This window comes from Delphinapterus leucas, chromosome 1 (assembly GCF_059928025.1).
Source record: "Delphinapterus leucas isolate spDelLeu-1000000601 "Yukka" chromosome 1, BTC_Dleu_Yukka2, whole genome shotgun sequence".
Classification (NCBI taxonomy): domain Eukaryota; kingdom Metazoa; phylum Chordata; class Mammalia; order Artiodactyla; family Monodontidae; genus Delphinapterus; species Delphinapterus leucas.
In genome coordinates this window covers 87,535,616-87,554,877 of record NC_143129.1, presented here as the reverse complement: position 1 = coordinate 87,554,877, position 19,262 = coordinate 87,535,616, and the positions used below count along the sequence as shown (strand labels likewise).

At 45.2% G+C, this 19,262-nt stretch overlaps 1 protein-coding gene across 3 annotated transcripts in view; it reads left to right on the top strand.

Annotated features, from left to right (window-relative positions):
• The window catches only part of CD101 (CD101 molecule), a 37,250-nt gene extending 26,451 nt beyond the window's left edge, over positions 1 to 10,799 (top strand). For 2 of the 3 annotated variants that reach the window (XM_022583964.2, XM_089917114.1), the window contains exon 9: positions 7,688 to 10,799. In XM_022583964.2, coding sequence (XP_022439672.2) covers positions 7,688 to 7,923 — 236 coding nt within the window. In that variant the 3' untranslated portion in view covers positions 7,924 to 10,799. The other variant, XM_022583965.3, reaches the window with a different exon arrangement.
• The last annotated feature ends 8,463 nt before the right edge of the window (positions 10,800 to 19,262 follow it).

Below are 19,262 nucleotides of genomic sequence, written 5' to 3'. Positions count from 1 at the left end.
TGCCATGGCTCGCGGTCAGGAGAATCTTTGTCTCCCCTCCTATGCTTTCCCACCCAGCTATGTTTTGCTTCTTTTCAGGCTGAAAACAATTTACAGATTCCCGAAAGAAAATGACTTCGCCATTTCTCTCAACAGTAACTCAGTTTGGGCAGACAAGGTTACCTGAGGTTTTGGCATGGACGTTTAAACGTCAAGGGCATCTGACCTCCTCCCCCACGTTCCCTCTTAAACAAAAAAGCCATCAACATTGTATCCCTTTAAATAACCAAATAATGTTGGAGGCAGACATCCTTGCCTCTTGGCTAATTCTCCAATCTCAGAAGGCTGACCTGTGGTGGGACTGAGACGAGCAATAGGGACATGGTGACTTTGTGTTTGATCTGGTTGAACCAAAATCAGCTATATCTAAATGCTCCCTGAGTCAAAACGAACCCAACAACAAAAAAAAGCCTTTCTCAACGAATAAGTGGCAAGCTTCTTATTGACGTGTTCAACAAACTATCGGAGTTTTGGTCGTGATAGTCATTGGGTGTGCCTCTCCTGATTGCACCTTGGAAGTCATCAAGGGAGGAGGTGTGTCCCATAGAACTTGTTTACAGGCTCTGGCAAAAAGACAGCTGCTTGAAGACCATTGGCCAAAGGGTGACCCTTCTCTGTGTGGGAAGGTCAGCTTATCCTGCTGAGTGCTCAGCTTTAGGAGGTGTGTAGAACAAGAGGTCGTGAAGGATGAGAGGGCTTCCTTCCAGCCAGTGTGGTGCCAAGCATGTAATAGGTATCCATTAAGCAAAAATTCCTCCAGCCAGACCAGTAAATCTTCCCAGGTGATTAAGGAGCCAGTAGATGTTGTAGCCTGCTCATCCTCTGAGCCATTTCTTTCTGGTGGGGTTTAAGGATAAGGCGAGAGGTGAGCTATAGGTTAAACTCACAGTGGGAGAGGGTCACTGGAGAGGCAGAGGTGTGGTCTTGGTGCCCCATCCCAGGAAGAGTAGAAAGGATCAATAAAGATAACATCCCTACAGCACCAGCTAGCTTTGGGGACAGTCTGTAGGAGGGAAAGAGGGCTACTGAGAACGGATGGCGCCTCCTCAGAGTTGGGACAGTTGCATCCCAGCCCCAGCAAGGCTTCTAGAGTGGAAGTCAGAGTTATCTAACTTGTTCGCTGGGGTCCATCATTCTCGTCCCCTGACTATTCTTCAGCAGGATTCTTCTCCCAAGTATCCGGGCAGGACTTATCTTCCTATCAGCTTTTCTTCCATTCCAACAATTATAGGAAGTCCCCACCCTGAGCACATTCCATACATGTTTTCCCACTGGAATTCCTAGGCTCTGTAGATTCAGCCGTTTATGCAGTAGAATAAATAGATAATAACTGTAAAAAGTGTATATTCTGTGGCTAAAAAGCACATCTCCTCTGAGACAGGTGGGATCGTTCAAAGCATATATATACTGTTCATCTTTGTGGAATTCTTATAAAACAGGTGTAAAGTTTTTAAAAAGATCAACTCTGGAAAGAAAATGTTACAAACTGAATGGTCTTTGTATTCTTCACAACTGAAGGCGCTGGAAAGCCTGTGCCATGAGAACCTGAGGGTTTTCATTATAAGTACAGTTAAGTGTTCCCAAGTAAATCTGTATAATATAGCATCTCACTTCTTCTGCCTGGCTGTTCCTTTCTGGTAGTTGGGAAGACAGTGTGGGTGATGAAAAATCCCAGGGTTTGGAATCAGACAAGCCGAGTCTCAAATTGCAGCTCTATCACCTCCCTACTAGCTATGAAGTCATACCCTGGTTACTCAGCTTTCTCATAAAATGAGGATTATGGTGCAAATGCATATGAAGTACCTAGCACAGTCCCTGACGTACTCTTAAGTGCTCAACAAATGTTACCTCCTTCTCCCCTTATAACTCCAAACGTGCTAGCGACGCACACACACACACATATCTACCTATGTATATATCTATTTATGTGATAAAATATTTTAATTTGTTCAATAAATAACTGTATGAGGTTCTGAGGACACACAAAAAATATATTACGGAATCTGTTCCCACAGAGCTGACTCTGGTGGGGAAGTAAAGTCCAACACGATACGTGTCATGAAAGAAATAGTCTCAGGATACTAAGGAAGGAGCAGAGGCAGGGCTGGGATGAAGAGCTGGGCTGGGAGATCTGGAAAGGTTCCCCAGAGTATGGGGCCTATAAAAAGGAAGGCACATGTTCTGGGAAAAGGAAAGTATATGCTAGATGATCAGAGAAACTGTGGTAGGATGGCAAGAGAGGAGGCTAGTGGGATGGAACGGGTACAGACGTCAAGTGGGTCTTTTGTATGGAGCTAGGGAAGATAAGCTTTCTCATGGAAGTTACAGAGTGTCATTGAACAAGTTCAGGCAGGAGAGTGACACATCAGATTTGCATTTTAGAAAGCTTTTCCTGGGAACAGTGTTAAAAATGAATTGAAAGGGAGGTAGGCACAGAGAAGGGAGAACTATTTGAAATTGATTGTAGGGACCCAGGTGAGACAAGATGAAGGCCTGAATTAAGGCAGTGCCTGTGAGGGCTGAGAGAAAGACAGGCGTTCTGCATTCCGTATTAGGAGATGGGGTCTTCAGGATTTAGAGACTGATCAGGTGTATGTGGATGGTGAATGAGCAGAAGAAGAGAATCGAGGATGAATACCAGGCTTCTGGCCTAAGGTGGATAGTGGTGACAGTCACTAAATGAGGTGATATAGGAGAAAGGACTAAAGGGGAAGATGAGTTCAATTTTGAATAAGTTGGACTGGAATTGAGTTTGGAGTACCGGTGAGTCATCTAGGGAGATCTGTCCAATAAACTTCAGGATTTCCAAGTGAGATCTATACCAGAGTTATAGATTAGAAGTCGTCAGCTTATGGCCTATAACGATGCCCAAGGATGGATCCCTGAGATACACCGCTAGTTCTCGGGGGACTGCAGAAGAGGAACCTGTGAAGGAGAGTGGAAGGAGTAGCCTAGAGGTAGGAGGAGAACCAGGGTACGGTGGTATCATAGACACCAAAGGCAGGAGGGATCAAGAGTAGGGAGAGCCGACAGATTCGACTAGTGCAAAGAGGCCAATTAAGACCAAAATAGGAAAATATCCATTGGGTTTAACAATATAGGGCAGTTACAGAAAAATAGTGAGAAAAGTCAGACTGCAGGGACAAAGTGGACACATCAAATCCAGTTCATGCTTTCAAGAGCTTTGATGTAAACGGAAAGAGAGAAGACAAGAGCAAATGGCAAGAGGTGCAGTGAAGCTTTGCTTTGTTTTGTTTTGGTTTGAAGATGGTAGGGACTTGAGCACTGTTACATCTAGAGAGAAAAGAGCCAGTAGAGAGGAAGAAGAGGAAGATTAGAAGAGAATGGATATGACTGACAGTCCAACATCTTTTTTTTTTTTTTTTTTTTTTTTGCGGTACGCGGGCCTCTCACTGCTGTGGTCTCTCCCGTTGCGGAGCACAGGCTCCAGACGCACAGGCTCAGCGGCCACGGCTCACGGGCCCAGCCGCTCCGCGACATGTGGGATCCTCTCGGACCGGGGCACGAACCCGCGTCCCCTGCATCGGCAGGTGGACTCTCAGCCACTGCGCCACCAAGGAAGCCCAGTCCAACAACTTGAGTGAACTTATACCACCTCCTGATTGGAATGCTCCTTCATGGCATCTGTCCCAGATCAACACCTACTAATCATTCACCAACCAACTTAACTGCCACTTTCTCAGTGACTTACCTTATTTTCTTAGTCATCCCACCTGTTTAACATCCATCATCAATGCCACACGATACCTTCTGAGAAGGCAAAGACTGAATGTCTTGTTCTCAGCGCCAGCACAGTGCTTGGCACAGAAACAGTACTCAAATACTGAATCCGTGTAGCTGCCCTCCTGGTCAGGACCAGCCTGTGTATTAATAAAGTCCAGTTTAAATACAATAGGCTACCAATTCTCACTTCTCAAATGGTTTTCTACCACCTTTATTGGCAATTCTGGGCTGGGTTAGTTTAGGACTACTTGATAGAACTGTGAAGCATATGGATCCTGTGAAGGCAGCAAAGTTGAGAGGTATTTCCCTGGTGGAATGCACCTTGCATTTTTCCTCTCCATCTTACTTCCTTAGCTATGACTCAGCCAAAGCAGGGGCTACAGCTACTTGAGTCTTTTTGTATCTCATTCTAGAGAATTCTCTGTGATTAATAGGCAAGGTTATAAAGCTTTCTGGGGACTGGATTATTTGTAGTAGAATGGTATTTGTCACTATTTCCCAGCTTTTGGGGGGTAAGGATATATTTAGAAAGTGGATTCTCAAAGGAGATATGCCCCTATCACACTGATGTTTCTGGAGAGAACATGCTATTTATCAACGCTACCCCGGTGCTTCCAACAAGGCCTGGCACATAGCGCTCGGTCCAACAAATGCTTGATGAAAAATGAGCAAGCGACTCTTCAATGGAGTTGAAACTGATGCTGTAAGGGGCTCACTTACTCTGGGATGCACTTGTATCAGGTTACCTAATCCTGCTTTCAGTTCTTGGCAGGAGCCACCCCTCCCACACAGCCACACCTGGCACGTCAGCTGCCGAAGTCTGGGGTTGGGGGTGCGTCGGTAGCCCCCTCATCATCCTCCACCTTTCTTCTTCTAAGGTCGGTATTTCTGGGGTAATATCAGAAAGGAATGCCCCTCATGATGTGTTTGGCTGGGGGTAGAAGCAAGTTACAAACTAAACCTTGTGATGCAGTGTCCTCATTATACTTCTGGCTCTTCCTTACAGGCCTTGTACTTGGAGCACTGAGCACTTACTCAGATGGCTTCAAAATGCCAAACCTTAATGGTTTTGAATGTCACTAATGCTAATCCAGATACGGGTGAGAGGCAGATGGTGGGAATGGTGACTGTGGGATCCAGAGCGAACACCGCCCTCCCAGGAGAGGTAATTTAGAAGCACTGACAGTTTCTAGCTGTTGGCCAATTCGGCACTGCGAAGGGCGCACTTTGTCGTCCTTGGATGGCAGATTGCTCGAAGCCCAGCCCCATTTAGATAGTCAAGCCCTCTGGCAGTCCCTTCACACGGAAGGTTAGAGTCTCAGTGGCAGAAAATCCAAGTGCCAGGTTTCTTTCCACCTTCTGTGTGCCGGCCCCATCCCCCGCAACATCACACCACCATCCTAGCAATGGTGACCCATGGGTGCCGCGGACTCTTGCCTCCCAGTGTTCTGCCTCTGGTGATTGCAACAGGAAGCCAGAGTCTCCCAAGTAATCATTTGACTCTCAGCTGAATGTCACCCACCCACCCAGGGGACAGAGGGATCAGAGATTCAAGGGAGAGACGTGGGCTGTGGAAGGACATGGCCAGGTCTGCGGTCCCTGAGTGAGGAATCAGTAGGTTCAGTCCTCTTTTCTGCCTGGTCTCTTGGGAAAGAGTTGCCTACGATTTTCCGAACTTTCTTAGTAGCTTTCTAGCTGATATTTATTTCTTGCTGACTCAACAAATGTGCTGGGCACCGTTTCGTGCTTTATTAAGCATTATCTCATCACAACTCTAGAAATTATTATCCTCGCTTGATTGACTAGGAAACTAATGATTAGAGAGAGAGGAAAAGTAATTTGTCCAAAGTCAATAGCAGTAAGTTGTAGAGCCAGGATTCGAACCCGGCTCTCCTTGAGACATAGTAGGTGCTCAGTCCCTACTCGGCACGTGAGTAGTGTGAAGTAGCAAGGCCAGAGCTCTTACCCACTCGACAGCTCTATTCTCTTTCAGCATTTCAGTCTGTACCTCCTTCTTAACCATACGCTTTCAAATGTATTCAGGTAAGACCTGGGAGAAATATTGTAGTCAAGCAGGGCCTTGGAGAGAAGGGTCAGGTAGGATGTGGAGAGGAGATGAGAAAGAATTCAAAATCTATCTTTATCATTGCCCACCCTTTCAAAAACAAAAACCAAATCTAGGGTGGAGAATGTAAATGAGACCAGAGAAGAACCGGGCAACAAACCCCCGTAGCTCCTTGCCAGCCCTGTTCAGAGCTGCCAGGCTAATGTTCAGTGATGGTCTTTACTCTGGGTAACATGATGGTAGCCACTCCTGGGTTCCTGTGTGCGCAAATCACTCACACAATTGACTCATTCTTTATTCTCCATTGATGACCTATGAACAAAGTGCTGCACGAGGGGAAAAGATGCGTAAGACACAGGCCCTCTCCTCCCGGAGTTTACAATGCAGGAGCTGGACACAGGTTTAGATTCTTTCTTAACCTCCCACAAAGAGATGTCCTTCAGTGTGCAAAATGTATCTGCAGTGCCGAAAAAAAATGGAATTCTTGCAGCATGAGGTTGATCGCAATGACCTCTAAACCTGTCATCTTCATCTCTAAGTGTCTGTAATCCCATGAATCCTACAGCTTAACCTCTGAAGAAGAAAGTGCTTAGGTCATTACAGTTTTCCAATAAAAGCACAGCTACTATTAGCATCAGATTTTTCAGAGCAGCCCTGGTTTTGAATATCCTGTCATAAATAAATGTAGTCAGGAGACTACATTTAATAGTTGGTGTCTCTTTAAGCATATGTCTTTGTGCATCGAGAGAATAAATCCCTGTCCTTTGACTAGTAACCTGAGGCACTGCTTCCTGGAGCCTGTGGCATTGGCAGTTCTCTCGCCTTTGCTTCCCTGGCTGTGTGGCCAGGAACCCCTCGGGGGCTGCTGGTGCGTGCTCTGTGTGTCCATGTGTTGATAGCACTTCCCCTCGGACTGCAGCTGCCGGATGCTTCAGCATGCCTTTATATTATAGTAGCCTTTGCCCATGTGGTTGCAGCGAATCCAGTTTAATTCAGATCAGCAAACGTTATCAGGCACATGTGCTAGGCACTGCAAGGACTATAGGAACAAAGGACACTGTCAGAGCTACTCAAGTACCTGTGATGACAAAGATGGTTAAAAGGGGATGAAAGAGGTCTAAACAAAGGCATGTGTGAGAAGAGGATAGAAAGAAGAGGAAAACTGCCTGAGGAGAGGCGGAAGGCTGGAGTGATGGAGAGCGAGGCCAGTGGGACCTCGAGGGTACGGTGCAGTGAGCACGCCAGGTAGCGGTGCTGGTAAGCGCAAGAGGGGAAAGGAGCTGAATGGGGGTGGGGGAGTGTGAGACCAGTTTGGAGATTCAGGAAGGGATGGTGCCTCTTACTTGTAGCTGCTGTTCTTCTTATCAGGACAGTGCAGAGCATGCGTGCGCGTGCGCGCGCGTATGTGTGTGTCTGTGTGTGTTTTCAGAAGCCGCAGTGGGAATAACTCAGTTAAAAATTCAGGACCGGCAACAGAGTTGGGAACGAGGGTTGAATTATAGATATCTTTTCTGAGGAAAGAAGATTAAAGGAGAGGTTTTCTTTTCTGTTTTGTTTTTCTTTCTGGCTGTTCGTTTTAAGTAGGTCATGGGAACCTCTGGTGGTTGGAAATTGTTGGGTGAGGGGGAGCCAGGCTGGAACAGGCCATCCTGGAGCTCTCTTCTCCCAGCTCCCTTTCCTTTGCTCCTCGCATGTGATTTAAGGGGCACACTGCCATTTGGCCCCGTTATTCTTACATGTATTTTCCTGTAACAATAAATCCCAGAAGTGTTTATAACTGATGAGCACAAATAAGCTGGAGACTAATTATTCTCTTCATTTTCTTCCTTTTTGTCGCAGAGCCCACGTTTCCTTCCAGGATCTGCTCGTCAGCACCTTTACTCTATTTCCTATTCACCTGCCCCTTCCTTATGCTCATCCTTCTGTTCATTTCCCTCCTCTGCCTGTACTGCAAGGCCAGGAAGTTGTCAACTCTGAACCTAAGCATACAGAAAGAAAAGGCCCTCTGGGTGGACCTGAAAAGGGCTGGAAGCAGGACCACACACAGATTGGAAGAGGACGGTGAAGACAGCTGAATCCCGAGAGGCGCCTGCAGCCCTGTGGAAAGAGTGCGGACTTTGAAACTGGACTGACCGGGAGAGGAGTGCCCCCTGCCTCTGTCCTCCTCTGAGTCTGCGGCCTGGGGCGAGGTACCTAGGACTCAGAGGGAACATTTATTGAGCGCGTATGTGGTGCCAGAAACCGTTAAGTGTTTCTTCACGTGTCACCTCATCTACCCATTGCATCCCCCACAGGAGCTAGGTGACTCTGTTACACCGTCTTCCGCTTGCCACACCTCACGGGGCTTAGGTTCTGCATCCATAGATCTGTAAGGAGAGGAGTACCTCCCTCACACAGCTGCTGGGGATTAAATGAGATCCCATGGCAGAGCCCAGGGCGATGCTTCCCTCTCTTATGTCACTGATTCCCTGGACAACACTCAGTGGTCCTGCCACACCGGCTCCAGGTAATCTTTTGCCTCCAGATAAGACACGTAGGAAAGGACCTGATGCCAGCAAGGAAAAGGGGTTGGGACTATGCCCTTCATTCACATCAAATCTGCCTCCCAATCAGACTGTGGCTTCCTTCAAGGCAGAAATCCCATTTTCTCCTCCACTCCATCTCCATCCCATCTATAAATGCCACTGACGAGCAAGCTCTGCATAGTAGGTGCTTAACCAGTATTGGTTCTTTAGTGAAAGGATAAGGTATTTTGTAGCCTGACTTTCTTTCCTTTTTTTTTTTCTTTCTTTTCTCCGTAAGACTTATTAAGTCATTGCTAAGGAAAAACTTTTTTTTTTTTTTTTTTGTGCAGTACACGGGCCTCTCACTGTTGTGGCCTCTCCCGTTGCGGAGCACAGGCTCTGGACGCGCAGGCTCAGCGGCCATGGCTCACGGGCCCAGCCACTCCGCGGCACGTGGGATCTTCCCGGACCGGGGCACAAACTCGTGTCCCCCGCATCGGCAGGCGAACTCTCAACCACTGCACCACCAGGGAAGCCCAGGAAAAACTTTTTTAAAAAATTTTGCAACAGTGCTCCAGTCAGCTCCCCAAGGCCTCATATCTCCTTTTCCTCCCCACACCCAAAGTTCCATCTGGCTCCTGGCTCTTCTTAGCCAAGGCCTTATTTTCCTTGACCTGACAGCACCGGGTAGCAGGAAAGGTGGCTGTGTCAGTTATCTGAGGGCAGAGGAGTTAACAGTGCCACTATCCCGTCCTGCTCCGGCAGGGGCTAGGAGTTCAGGGGGAATAGTAATCTCAGCATCCTCTATTCTCAGCCAGGAAAAGTCAGGAGGAGGGGGATGGGGAGTGTCATGACTGAAGGCTTCCAACCACTGTCCCCTAGGAGATAACAACTGTCCCCACTGGGCCTGGGGTCCCCTCACCTTTGTTTCAAAAGCAGCTTAGACCCTGTTGTAGCCAGAATTGGAAATCGATCAGTGCCACCTAACAGACTTGAGAAAACACATCTATTTATTATCTATGTGACCAACAGGGTTGCTTTAACACTCATTAATTTGCATTTCCAAGGCTAGCAATTTATTTTTAGTTATTTTATCAGGCATACACGTCCTCTCCAAACGTAATTAGTTCCTTTGCAAGGGGATTTTTGGTGGCTATGAGAACTCCCACTGCAGGCCTATGGGTTCCTTGATTTCATCTCCCTTTGTAGCCTCATTTGAAATACTCCAAATGTTTTTTTAAACAGGTCAGAGCATTTATTTCTTCTCTCTCAGGTAAGGGAGCAAATTTTTCCAAAAGCAAAGCTAATGTTAAGATTTCTTAACATTGAAGTGTGATGCTCCCCCCACCCCCGCCGTTATTTCCAGAAACCCGTATTTTAATTGAATATTGAAAGGAAAGAGAATGGGATTGAGCACCATCAGAGAATCAGAATAGATCCTGGTGCTGCCCCCATTTCAGGCACTCTTACCCCCAACCACTGTTCTCCCTCCTTGCCTGGATACTGCCTTTCAGCTCTCAGCTCAAACACCAGTTTGTCACATTTGAATTCAGCACAGAGACTGCACAGACCAGACACTCAAATATCCGACTGCCCCACCCGGAGCAGAGCATGGGAATGATTACCGCCCAGTGAGCACCTCCTGGGTGTCGAGCACTGGGATAGGTGCGTGGGATCCAGTGGTGACTCAAGCAGACTCCACCCTGCTCCCCTGGGACTATCACCTAGTTTTTTCTGGATGCTCTGTTTTCATTAATGGGAACTAGATAGAGCACGTTGGATCTTCTAGGAAGTCACACCACACCATTTGGCTTATAGTAGTTTTCAGGTAACTGAAACCCCAGCGTCTTCTTTCTACCTTTCTGAACTTCTTTAGAATAAAATTTGTTTTCATCCAATTCAGCAGGCATTTTTTACGTGAAACCTCTTCTGTCTCCAGTTATGCCCTTGGTCATTTTAGTTTTTCAGTCTTAACAGAGAAGTTTACTTTTACTCATTGATTTCAGCTTTTCTATTCTATGTCACCACGTGGTTTTATTTTCAGCTTCTTGTGTTAGTAAATCCTCCCTGGCAACAGGACAAACCTCTGTCTCAGGAGTTGGCTACCTGTAGCCCACAGGCCAAATGTGGCCCACTCCCTGTTTTTGAAAATGCAATTTGTTGGAATACAGGCACTCCCGTCTGTCTAGATATTATCTATGGCCCCTGTCATGATATAATGGCTGAGTTGAGTAGTTGTCACGATAGACTCTATGACCTGCAAAACCTAAAATGTTTACTATCTGGCCCTTCATGGAAAAAGTTTGCCACTCCCTGCTCTCTTTCAGTGGCTAATGTTCTGTCAGTTTTAGCCATGAATTATGTTCCTGGGAAACTTGATTTGAGGTGTTATATCTGTATCTGTTGCATATCTGACGACTTCAATAAATAATCTTAGGCTCTCCGGATTGGTGTCTAGTCCAAGCAGTTCTGACGCATGAATCCTCTGTACCACACTCCCACTAACGATGAGAAACTCATCACCCCGAGGCATTCCACACCATCAGGGTGAGTTGCAGGACAAGATGACACAAAGAGGAGTAAGGCATGACTACACTCCTTTCATTATTTTCAGTCTATTGAGGTACATGGATAGGAGCAACTGATTTATGGCAGGTGAATGCAGTTGCTAGAAAGTCATGTGCCATAATAGTTTCTCACAATGGTACAGGAGTTGTTATTCATCCCAGAGTTTCACGGCATCTCCACGCAAAAGGGGCTGGTACTCCCTTCCTGCAGGTAAGAAATTGAAGCTCAGAGAGGTTGGGTTTATCCAGGATCACTCCACCATGTGCAAAAGAGTAAGAGCTCAAAACTAGGCCCCCTGACAAAAAGTTCTGGGCTCTTTCCACAATCAACACTGTGCTCAATACATTGATATCAGAAAAATCTGGTGATCATAGTATCCACCTCATATGAGGATCAAATCAGATACTTACATGAAGATAAGTTTTAAACCATTTCAAGTCATAAATGAAAGTAGGCATAACCCAAGTTTTTCCAGGTCTTACCCGTCCATGCACATGAATGGAATTGAATCAACAATAATAATCCAAGTTCTACATACTCTTGCCCCAGAGTCTTGGCCATCTATAAAGTGTTCTTCAAGCATTTCTAGGGCTTCCCTTGGATTCTGGGAATTCATATGAGTTCACAAACAAGTCCCCTCCCACAGGGCTTCCTGCTGTTCTGTTCAAATCTATGAGATCCCACTGCAGCAAGGATGCTGGAGCATGTGAGATGCCAAAGCTAGACGGTGGTAAGCAAGGAAGAGTGCCTAACCCTCAGTTTGTCTTTGCATGACACTCTGTTTGGATTGCAAACAGGTCCAAGATTGTTTGTGCCCCCATGTCTCTAAAGATTTTCTTGTGAAAACAGTTCCTTTTAGCTTTCGTTTAACATCTCCTTTCTCCATAGGGTCTAGACACCAGCCTGTCTGGAACCAGTCTGCGAGACAGGCTTCACGCTATGCTCTCCATTTCTTATTCTCGGCTCCCAGGAACCTCTGAAACATCTTCATCACAGGCCCCCTTTCTCCTGCAACGTGAGTCATGCAAATTGTGCTTGTGGGAGGCTCCCCACTCATCAGACAGGTCCAGAGAAGTTGGCATTCCCAGTAGGCTCAGCTCAGACTTCTGTTACACTGGCTTTTAATTTTTATCCCCTAATGCAGTAAAGTTCTATGGGCAATGAGAAATCAGAGACAACTTCACAAAGGAGGTATCATTTGAACTTTAAAATGTCAAAAAATATTACGACAGCAGAAGTTGGAGTAAACAGTGGTCTGGGGGCAGAGTTAGCTTCAAGTAAAGCATAGTGTATAGAATAGCTTTGGTTTGATTTAAGTGTCAGATTTATGGAGGGGAGCAATGGGAGATAAACATGGAAACGTAGTTAGGGCAAACTCTAACTACGGTCGGGGAAGGGCAGGAAAAGAAATCATGAACACGGGTAAGAACTTGGACTTCATTTGGTGGACAGGGTGAGCCATTGGACGTTATCTAGTAGGGAAAGAACAGCTGTTCTTTAAGAGAATTGAAAAAGCAGCAGCTCAGGCGACGGATGAGGGTTGTGGGCGAGGGCTGTGGTAGAACCACGGCGAAGCAGGATAGCCATCCTCAGCAATCTCTTCTACTCTCCCAAGTTGTATAATGGAGATAATACCAATTTTGTGAGGGTTTTGAGAACTGAACAAAATTATTGAAAAGTTTCTGGTATTATATCAAGCTCACAGAGGTAGCTAATGTATATCTGTTAAATACGACACATGTTATCAGATTCTTCTTCTGTTTAAAGAATATTTGTGAACCGAATTTTCTACTTAAAAGTGTAGGGATAAGACAGAGTTACATTGTTCGTTATTTTTGTTTGTTTTTTGCGGTGCACGGGCCTCTCACTGTTGTGGCCTCTCCCGTTGCAAAGCACAGGCTCCAGACGCGCAGGCTCAGCGGCCATGGCTCACGGGCCCAGCCGCTCTGCAGCATGTGGGATCTTCCCGGACCGGGGCATGAACCCGCGTCCCCTGCATCGGCAGGCGGACTCTCAACCACTGCGCCACCAGGGAAGCCCACATTGTTTATTATTTTAACTGGCTTTCTATTTACTTTATCTTTTTGATACTTGCATTTATGTTTAATTTACTTGTTAGAAATTTGGAGTTTCTACCATGTCATCTCTGAATCCAAGGCTCCTTCTGCACCAGTTCTGACTGCCTAATAGAGATGTTTTGACTAGAAGCATATTTATCACATTGAACAATTTGCTGAGATGGAGGACCACATTGGATAAGGAATTATTAATAAGTTCATACATTGTAAATAACCAGCAAATGAAAACTCAAGTTCATTACATCAGGATGGCTGAAATTGAAAAGACTGACAATATCAAATGCTCGTAAGAATTTGGAGGGACTGGAATTCAATACACTACTGATGGGAGTGTAAATCTGTTCAACTATTTTGTCAAATAGTTTGGTAGTTTCTAATTAAATTAAACATACATTCACCCTATGACCTAGCAATTCCATTCCTTTCATTTACCCAAGAGAAATGAATGCCCATGTGTACCAAAAGACATACACAAGAATATTTATAGCCCTATTCATCATTGCTAAAAACTGGAAACAAACCCATTGTCCATCAGTAGTTGAATGGATTGGTTATAGTTTATATATACCACAGAATACTGCACATTAAAAAAAAAAAATGAACAGGGCTTCCCTTGTGGCACAGTGGTTAAGAATCACCTGCCAATGCAGGGCACACGGGTTCGAGCCCTGGTCCAGGAAGATCACACATGCCGCAGAGCAACTAAGCCCATGAGCCACAACTACTGAGCCTGAGCTATAGAGCCCACGAGCCACAACTACAGGAGCCCACGCACCTAGAGCCCATGCTCCACAACAAGAGAAGCCACCGCAATGAGAAGCCCGCGCACCGCAACAAAGAATAGCCCCGGCTCGCCGCAACTAGAGAGAGCCCGCGCGCAACAACAAAGACCCAACTCAGCCAAAAATAAATAAATAAATAAATAAATTAATTAATTAATTTTTAAAAAATGAACAAACTACCAACTTACACGACAATATGGAAGAATCTCACAGCATTGTTGAGTGAAAGAATCCAGACACAAGAGGGTATGTAGTCCAAGAATGAGCAAATGAATCCGTGGTGACAGAAGTCAGAATAATGATTTCCTCTGGCAAGGGGAGCGTTGACTGTGAGGTAGCACGCAGGACACTTCTGAAGCAACTGAAATGTTTTTTATCTTTATCCAGGGGGTAGTTTCCTGAGTGCATGCATATGTAAAAAGCCACTGAGCTGCCTTAAGATTGAGTACTTTACTGTACGTAAATAACTGAACTTAATAATATATAGTTTAATACATATCAATATAAATATTATAATAATACATAACAATAGTTTACTATATGTAAATAACTTAAACCCGAGTGTTTAAAAAGGCATCTTTTGGGACTTCCCTGGCAGTCCAGTAATTAACACTCTATGCTACCAATGCAGGAGGCCCGGGTTTGATCCCTGTTCAGGGAACTAGATCCCACATGCCGCAACTAAGAGCCTGCATGCCGCAGTTAAGAAAGATCCTGCGTGCGGCAACTAAGACCCAGCGCAGCCAAATGAATATTAAACAAATAAAAAAGTAAATTAAAAAATATCTTTCTTTCAAAAAGTATTTGAGAACCAACTAGATGACCAACACAGAAAAAGGGATTGTAATATAAAAGAGAAATAGTTTTTTTTATTCCATAAGCATTTTTCTGATATCTAACGTGTACCAAGACATACACTCGGAGCTAGGCATGCAGAAATAACTGACATCATCCATTTCCACAAAGAGGAAAGGGGAAGGAGATGAATGAGTTATGAGGACTGACTCTTTATGACAAACCTGTGAAGAAACTGAGATTAAACCACAAACCAGGAAAAAGCAGTTAAAGTGTCATGCCTAAGGTCACCTAGCATTAAGGGGCAGGGCGTGTGCATGGACTCCAAAAGCAACGCTCTGTCACAGTATGCTTCCTCTAGCTGTAGAGATTCTGCCATCTCATCATGAGCAAAGATCTGTACACATACAAGGTAATGAGAGGATCACCGGGACAGAAAACAATGACAGGTGCTTGTTTTGTCACACGCTCTCTAACTGCTGGTTGGCTCTAGAAAGGGGAGATGAATTTGGATTGGAGGAGCATTCCTCCAATCCAAATTCATTCAACCTTTGCACTCTTTGCCCTGGTTCCCACAGATTTCCATTCAGCTCAGCACATGTTGATTGAATGGCTACTCTGTGCTCCCTTATGATGCTGTTCAAATAGACACACGAGAGCATGTTTTGTTATAGTCTCCCATGACTAAAGGCAGATGCTATGAGTTCTTCAGTCTGTCTTTAGGGAATCTTTGTATTGTTTAATGGTCTGTCCAACAGCAGCCACTTGTACCACCTACTGGCAGCAGGAAATTGTTTGAAGATTCTTCCGTTCTCAATACCCAAGATAGGACCAGCCCAATAAAAGGACCCAAGTGTTAGAATGGCCTTTCTTCCCCATGTGTGGGCCAAATATCTTCTAGCCCTAAAATTGACAAATAGGGCTGCTTGTGCAAAAAGCATCACTATTGAAGCAAAAAACTGAGCATGTTACAGGAGTCTGAAGCGGTTGTGGGCTGGCCTTAGCTTCCAGATTGAGTAAGGGCTACTGGCTCTGTGTAGTGTCAGCTCCTAACACATACATCTAAATTCCTCACTTGAAACCTTTTTCTTTTTTTAAATTTTCTTTTTATTTAAAAATTTTTCTTGAAGTATAGTTGATTTACAGCGTTGTGTTAATTTCTGCTGTACAGGAAAGTGATTCAGTTATACACAAATATATTCTTTTTCATATTCTTTTCCATTACGGTTTATCACAGGATACTAAATACAGTTCCCTGTGCTATACAGCAGGACCTTGTTGTTTATCCATTCTCTTTATACTAGTTTGCATCTGCTAATCCCAACCTCCCAATCCATCCCTCCCCCCTCCCCCTCCTCCTCCCCCTTGGCAACCACAAGTCTGTTCTCTATGTCTGTGAGTCTGTGAAACCTTTTTCTTGATTGAAGGAAGGTATTCAGTGTGGCATGAAGTATGAATCATTCAAATGCAGTAAACCAGGAGACTTCCCACCTGGCAACAGAGGGCTAGATGGCAACCGTGATATTTAGTAACCCTTCCACACAAAAGAAATAGTCAACATATAAATCCTCCTAAGAAGTAAGCTGCAGCAAGGCTGCTAAGTACTCCCTCTTAGGGTCTTCCAGTTTGACTTTTTGGTCGTTTTAGGGGGCATGCCCAATGAATACTTAATTTAATAGTCAGGAATGTGAGATCTGGATTTAGATGCCTAGGTTCAAATCTTGATGACATCACTCACTGGCTGTGAAATCCCTGGCAGTTAATCTCTTTGCCTCACTTTCCTCATCCATAACTATGGAGGGAATAGCCATTCCTTCACATTTTTTGTAAGGATTAAATGAGATATGTGAGTAAAGAAATTAAAACTCATAAATGTTAGACATCATCCTTATCATCATCAACAAACTGGCTATTTTAATCCTTTTTACTCCTGAAAAGGAAACCAGTTACCTGCATTTAAACTCCTAATTTTTAACGCAATAGCAGAGAGACAGGGTATGGAAATGAAATGCAAGCATGGGCTTTGCCACAGAATAGGATCATTGCTTGGGTCCACAGTGCAAGAGGCTAATTTAGGGAAAGGTAAGTGTAAAGTTTCAGGAAAGAGGATATCAAGGTAACATGGACAGGGGAACGTTTAGATAAAATTGTCTGAGTGCTTTACAGTTAAGTGAGAGGGCTGTGTAGTTTAATCCAGGAGTTCCAAGGGAAGATATATAAATATATAGGAATTAATGGAAAATGAAGTAAGCAGAGACTCCTATCCTGAGGTACTTTATACCTGTATTAATTAGCTAATTCAATTTACATGTAGATTTGAGTGCAAATGGCACATTTGGGAAACAAATGTTATGGCAGATAACAAATAATTAGCTTGAGAATTTGTATTAGTCTGCTCGGCTGCCATAACAAAATACCATAAACTGGGTGGCTTAAATAATGGAAATTTATTTTCTCATAAACTGGAGACTGGGAAGTCCCAGATCAAGATGCCAGCTCACTGGCTAGGGTCCTCTTCCCGGGTTGTAGACTGCCAACTTCTCACTGTGTCCTCACATGACAGAGAGAGACAGAGATAGAGATATACATATAGAGGGAGAGAGAGGGAGAAAGGGAGGGAGGGAGGGAGGGAGAGGGAGACGGGGAGGGAGAGGGAAGGAGGGCGCCTCTCTGGTGTCTCTTCTTATAAGGACACTAATGCCATCATGAGGGCCCCAACCTCACAACCTCATCTAAACCTAATTATCTCCCAATGGCCCTGCTTCCACATACCATCACCTTGGGGAGTAGGCTTCATCATATGAACTTGGGGGTACACAATTCTGTCCACAGCAGAATTGACAGTGTAATGAATGAATTGAACTGTGGTTTTCCCTGTACTTGTGCCCTTCATGACTGTTTACATGGGTCAGATGGAGTAAGTTATTTGAGTGCTACATGTTTGGTATTTTCTGTTGTACGTGCACACACATGGGTAGTGTGTACAACTTAAAAGCAAAACCATTCAAGCATGCAGAATTTCCCCACCTACCACTTAGCCATGCTTCAGCTCTTCCATCAGATATAGGTGATTACTAAAGTGGCAGGAATTGTGTCATCAAGAAAAAAGTTTCAGGATGAAAAGGGATTGCTTATTGCAGAGCTCTGAGTGAGAATACAAAGAACCTGTAAGATTCTCTTTCATAGCCAATCATTAATGTTGTGTTTGTCTCTTCTGGACCAAAGGAGAAGTGTTGAGGGTTTGGGGGGGGGTGGGGTAGTGGGGAAAACAGGAGAAAAAGAGGAATGGGAGAGAAGAAATGGTCAATTAGCACGTAAGAGTGAGAAAGCAGAAACTGAAGCCACAAACTACAGAAAGAAGATTCTCACAGCCCCGGCCCCACCCAAGCTCTTCTCTTTTTTTTTTCTTTGCGGTACGCGGGCCTCTCACTGTTGTGGCCTCTCCCTTTGCAGAGCACAGGCTCCAGACACGCAGGCCCAGCAGCCATGGCTCACGGGCCCAGCCGCTCCGCGGCATGTGAGATCTTCCCGGACCGGGGCACAAACTCGCATCCCCTGCATCGGCAGGCAGATTCTCAACCACTGCGCCACCAGGGAAGCCCTCAGGCTCTTCTCTTGGGCTTAGGTGGGTCTCTCTGATGCCCTGCACCAGGTGCCAGTGGCTTCTGAAGGAAGAAGACCACAAGCTTTCAGGAAGAAACCCTTCAGATGCCAGGAGAGGCAGCAGCCCCACAGCACTGGGGCAAGGCTCGTCGTCTCTCTGGAACAGTAGAGAGCAAGTTTTATCTACTGTGTGTGGAAACAGGTCTGTCAACTTCTGCTCAGAGTAAGGTGGAAGTAAGTCCAGGAAAGAGAGGGTGAGAGAGTACTAAAGAAGAACTGAAGACCTAGGAAGAGCTAGATCTTTTGAAGGGGATGTCCTGGGCTGCCCAGGAAGGCTGCCTCAGATCTTCATCAAAAGAATTATTAACTCTTCTTCTCATCGTTGGACTGTAGCAAATCCTTCCCTTAGAAACTCCCTAGGCTTCATCCAAATGCGTGTAAACCTTGAGAGAGGACCAAGAGGGAGAAGAAGGGCATGGCAGATTAGATAAGATGTGAGAGGTGACAGGTGCTGTGAGGCAAATCAATGAGACAGGAGATGATGTGACTGAATGGGAGCCTTCATCCTAAAGAACTACATCCCCCTGAGGCTTCTAGGGCTGCAAACTGTGCTGCTCACCAAGAAAAAACATCACCCAGATTCACCTCACTTCCTTTTCTGCCATGCTTTGCAGGCTGGGACGTCAAGGGACAGCTATAGAGAGAGCATGCATGACCTGCAGTGAGGCATTTGAGCAAAAAGGAGCAACGTGGCATTAATGAGACTCCATGTGTGACTGAATGACAATGCCCAAAGCGCGATGACCAAGGTGCCATGTTTACCTGGAAGAGAGCTCTCTGGGTTGTGCTAATGTGTCTGCCTTGTTCAGCACTTTTACTGGCAACTTGGATGAAGTCAAAGTGGGCAAGCTTGTCAAGTGTTCAGTTGACACAGAGCCAGGAGATAGCACTAATAAGTCAGCTGACAGGAACAAGATTCAAAGAGATCTAGACAGGTTAGAATGACGGATCAAAACTAACAAGATGGAAGATAGAAGCTATAGTTAAGTTCAAGCAATTAGATGCACCAGGTAAGGGAGACGAG